This window comes from Hemibagrus wyckioides, linkage group LG29 (assembly GCF_019097595.1).
Source record: "Hemibagrus wyckioides isolate EC202008001 linkage group LG29, SWU_Hwy_1.0, whole genome shotgun sequence".
NCBI classification, from domain to species: domain Eukaryota; kingdom Metazoa; phylum Chordata; class Actinopteri; order Siluriformes; family Bagridae; genus Hemibagrus; species Hemibagrus wyckioides.
This window is the reverse complement of record NC_080738.1, coordinates 1,970,151-1,974,836: the sequence shown is the minus strand read 5'-3', so window position 1 is coordinate 1,974,836 and position 4,686 is coordinate 1,970,151. Positions and strand designations below refer to the sequence as shown.

The following is a 4,686-nucleotide window of genomic DNA, read 5'->3' as shown; positions in this document are numbered from 1 at the left end:
GGAATATAATCTTTTATTTTTTCACATGAGAAAGAATGTAACAATAAGGTATTTGGATATTAATCTCATTTTAACATTTTAATTAATTTCAGTATTTTAATCCATCTAAAAATAATGAAGCATACATCAGTAATAAAACCATAAAGCACAAGCAGCAAGAACTATACCAGGTTACATATGTAACCCAGTTCCCTGAGAAGAAAACGAGACACTGCATCATGACAGAGGCTATGGGAAAGCTTCATTGAGGAAGTTGTGTCTGAAGCTCTGTGTGCGCACGTGCCAATTTATAGGCTCAGATAGGATATGTGACGATGGGAATACACACCAATAAGTCCATATAAGGGCATCTACATTACATCTCTCCAGTTTCTATTTGTCTGAAGGAAACGTGAGTGGATGCCCGAGGTGTGGCAAGTGATGCTGAATCATTCCCTTCTCAGGAAACCGGGTTACATACATAACCAGGTGTAGTTCCCTTTCAAGGGAACTCAACGATGCATCATGACTGATGCTATGGGAACGTCAATACCCACGCCACCACGTGCCGGTCGATGTTTGTCCCAGGGGCCGTGAGAGAGCACAAGCAAACCAGGAATAGTACATCAATTAGCCCTGAAGGACCTGGGTCCAGACTGCCACAGTACAAATTTCCTGCAGGGGAATACTCCTAGCCAAGGCACTGGATGAGACGATACCCCTAGTAGAGTGAGCTCTAACACCTAGAGGCGAAGCAATACCACGTACCTTGTAGGCCTGGATGATGGCCTCTACTACCCAGTGTTTGGAGACCAGATTGCCCTTGTTCCAGCTCCCAAAGCATACGAACAGGGAGGAGGACTTACGCTATGAGCTCGAGCAGTGGACATAAATTCTCAGGGCCCTTACTGGGCAAAGCATGTGCAGTCTCTCCTGTTCCGCTGACTCATGGGGCAGGGGACAGAAGGCCTGCAAGATGCCCGGACAACCGGCCATCCTGGGCACCTTGGGGGCATATCCCACCCTGGGGTGCAGGATAGTCTTGGACAAGCCAGGGACAAATTCTAAGCAGGTGGGGGTGACTGATAGAGGCTTCAGATCTCCCATCCTTCTAAGGGAGGCCAAGGCTAAGAGCAGAGCCATCATTAGGGTCAGAAACTTCTCAGAGGTTGACTCCATAGGCTCAAAGGGAGCTTTCAGCAGCCCCTCTAGGACCACAGAAAGGTCCTAGGAGGGGAGGCATGGTCTGCAGGAAGGCCTCAGCTTCCTGGCACTGCACAGAAAATTAAAGACCAGAGTGTTCCTACCCAAGGAGGCCTCAAGGACAAGTTTGTGGTACAAGCACTGTACCGACCGGGCAGTGAACTGGGTCCTGACCATGCTGACCGCACCAGAGGCGAAAAAGCCTTCTTCAGAGCAAAAGCCACTTCAGAGCATACAGCTTTCTAGTGGAGGGAGGCCTAACTGGTTCCCCTCAGGGGCCAGACCCAGAGAATAGACTCCTTGGAGGCAAACAGATCCACTTCTGCACAGCCAAAATTCTTCCAGATGTTCTCTACCAGCTGTAGATGAAGACACTACTTCCCAGGCCTCAGCACCTGCCTCAACAGAAAGACACTCCTAGGAACCCTAGCCCTTGGGAGTCAGGATTCCTTCTTGGCTTGCCTGGCAGAGATGACAGACCTAACATCTAGTCTCGTCTGACAGGCCTTGGTCTGAGCACACTCGGGGGCCATGGGCTGCCACACTAGCCCTTCTTTCCTGTGAGCGAGCTGGGGGGACAGGTGCAGCTGGAAGATGGCTCAGGCTGCTCACTGCAGCAAGGGATAAATTCCCTAAACGCCACCGACAGGCGCTTCACCTCTTGGTGCCGGTCGACGACCATGCTCACTGTGTCACCAAACTGGCCCTGAGGTGAAATCAGGGCTTCTAGGAGAAAGGACTTACCTTTGTCTTTAATCCCTGTTAAGCCACAGGTTTCCCACAAAGGCTGAAGTGACTACATGGCTTACAAGGGAGCGCGGGCTTCCTCCATGTCAGTGATGTAGGGGAGAGATAGCTCGCAAGCAACTCTTCAGTCCTGGGCATGGCTGCATGATTTTCAAGCCCCACAAAGCCTCTTGCAATGCATGCAGCTGGCTCCCTTGAGAGCTGACCGGGCATGCTCTTCTCCCAAACAAACAATGCCAAGAATGTGTGTGTAATCCTCCTTGATAAAACCAGGGCATGGATGCACACTCATCTCAAAAATCTGGGTCGCCATAAAATCTTTTTTTTCCTAGTCTTTAAATATATTCTTATTCCCTAGTCTAGACAGACAAGACAAACAATCGACACACATCCACAGAGGGAATGTATTCCTTTCGTGACATGTCCTATCTCAGCCTATAAATTGGCATTTGTGCACACAGAGCTTCAGACACAACTTTCTCAGTAAAGTGTTCCCATAGCATCAGTCATGACGCAGCGTTGAATGCGTCATGGGAACTTCAAATTCATTTCAGTCTTTAAGATTAAAAACATGAAGGAGTAAAAATCGGTTGATGAAAATAAAACACTGTGATGTAACAGAAAGTTCAGAATTGATGAACACCTCCTCAGCATCTCTCAGTTCTCAATATGTGCTGAAATCAGAGTGCTGAATTCTCTTCTTCCTCTTCATCTTCTTCCTCTCGAGCTTCTGGACGTCCAGTGAGGCGTAACAAACCTCATCTTCTCCGACCTCTTCACGTCTCAGGGTCGTCCTTTTGTCACTTCCTGCCAGATCAGCTCTGACTCTTGCTGTGAATGAAATAATGTCATGTTAAAGTCGTGACACTGTTTACCAAAGATTATTAAATCCGTCTGTCTAAAGCCACGCCCCAAATACTCAGAACAAAATGACTGACAGGTGAGTAGAGACGCCTCCTGGATGGAGAAGAGAAGACGTCCTTCCTGTGTTCAGTGCTGAATGAGTGTTAGTGATGAGAGCGAGTGTGTGAGTACCTTTAGTGGTGTTTGTGCAGAGGCAGTACACACAGATGGAGGAGAGGAGTGAGGAGAGGAGAACACACACAGCACACACACTCAACACCAGACTCCAGCTTACACTCCCCTCTGATACACACGGGGTCGAGGTATTTACAGAAACAGTAACACAGGGAGAGGCTATTTCTGAGATACACACACACACACACAATTTTAGTCTAAAAATGTGTCTATAATATTTTTCAAAATTTTACAGAAATAATCTTAAAGTTGTGTGGATTTTATAAAACATCATTAAAGAGAAATAAATGAAACAATCTTTAGACAATCTTACCGAGTACAGTGAGTCGAGTTGATCTGTTTCCATAGTGATACACGTCTCTACTTTGTATTAAACCTCCTTCATCATCCATAACCTTTCTCTCATGTAGAGCGCAGTAGTACAGGCCCTGATCTGATTCTGTGACGTTTTTAATCAGCAGATCGTGTGTGTTGGTGGATTTATTAAACACAGATGAGTAACGTGATGATGCACCACCAATCAATTTTTTATTCGACATCTTGACAGCAGGATGATCTTCTTCTGAGCAGTTTCTAAACCATGCCGGATAAAATCCACCTTTACTAACACAGTCACAGTAGAGAGTGACGTCGTCTCCTGCTCTGACTCTCATCTCCACTTCTGCTCCAGAGATCCTCTTCTGACTGGAGAACACAACACCTGCAACACAACATCAGACTTTACATTCCACTGAGGAGGTGTAGAAACTTCTACACAACCTCACACACCTACACAACATCAGACTTTACATTCCACTGAGGAGGTGTAGAAACTTCTACACAACCTCACACACCTACACAACATCAGACTTTACATTCCACTGAGGAGGTGTAGAAACTTCTACACAACCTCACACACCTACACAACATCAGACTTTACATTCCACTGAGGAGGTGTAGAAACTTCTACACAACCTCACACACCTACACAACATCAGACTTTACATTCCACTGAGGAGGTGTAGAAACTTCTACACAACCTCACACACCTACACAACATCAGACTTTACAGTAAATACAGAAGTCAGAAGTGAGAACTCAACACACACTTTGGAAATGTATAAAGTGTGTATCAGTGAAATGGGACTTACACACGAGAGCGATGAGAGCGACTCTTGATGTCTCCATCTCAGACTCTGGTGCTGAGCGGCTCGTGCTGCTGAAGCTCTTTCATGCGGTGGTGTCTTCTTTAATCTGATTGGTCCACGCCAGTGGAATGTTTCTCTCTCGCTCTCATTGGTTGCGGTTAAACTCTGATGTTTTCTGTTTCAAAGTAAAGACTTTGAGGTTGATAGAATCTTTGACTTGAATGGTCGGAGACAGTGGAACATTTTTTTTGACACCTTGGGGGGTCCAGAGTTCAGGTTTGTGGCTAAGAAACACTTTTTTCTATTGAAAACAAAAAGCCACTACAGCAGTTTAAAACAGAGCGATGATCATTTCTGAGAAAAAAACTTGATCATCGTGTCAGAATCGTCTTCTGAATTCATGTAAACTTCAGATTTTTAACATTCAGCACCAGATTTTTAAAAATTCTATTGAATTATTTTTGATGAAATCCATCCTCAGTGATCAGAGTCAGGTGACAGATCAGTAATATATCCAGTCATATGATGTAGAATTCCAGGGTCATGTTTCTGTACCTCGTTCTGTCCTGAGTGACTGAGGATTGAAGCTACA

The 4,686-nt window shown here is 45.6% G+C and overlaps 1 protein-coding gene across 2 annotated transcripts; it reads right to left on the bottom strand.

The window, feature by feature from the left end:
- Positions 1-74: 74 nt before the first annotated feature.
- LOC131349440 (uncharacterized) lies at positions 75-4,210 on the bottom strand. 2 transcript variants are annotated; one of them, XM_058385130.1, is made up of 4 exons: positions 4,098-4,210; positions 3,281-3,667; positions 2,868-3,132; positions 75-2,760 (listed from the first exon to the last, which is right to left on the bottom strand). In XM_058385130.1, exons 1-4 carry the CDS (start codon positions 4,132-4,134, stop codon positions 2,745-2,747), a joined length of 705 nt encoding a protein of 234 aa, XP_058241113.1. In that variant the 5' UTR covers positions 4,135-4,210; the 3' UTR covers positions 75-2,744. The 2 variants fall into 2 exon arrangements, with proteins under 2 accessions (XP_058241113.1, XP_058241112.1); XM_058385129.1 differs by having other exon boundaries at positions 2,965-3,132.
- Between the last annotated feature and the right edge of the window lie 476 nt (positions 4,211-4,686).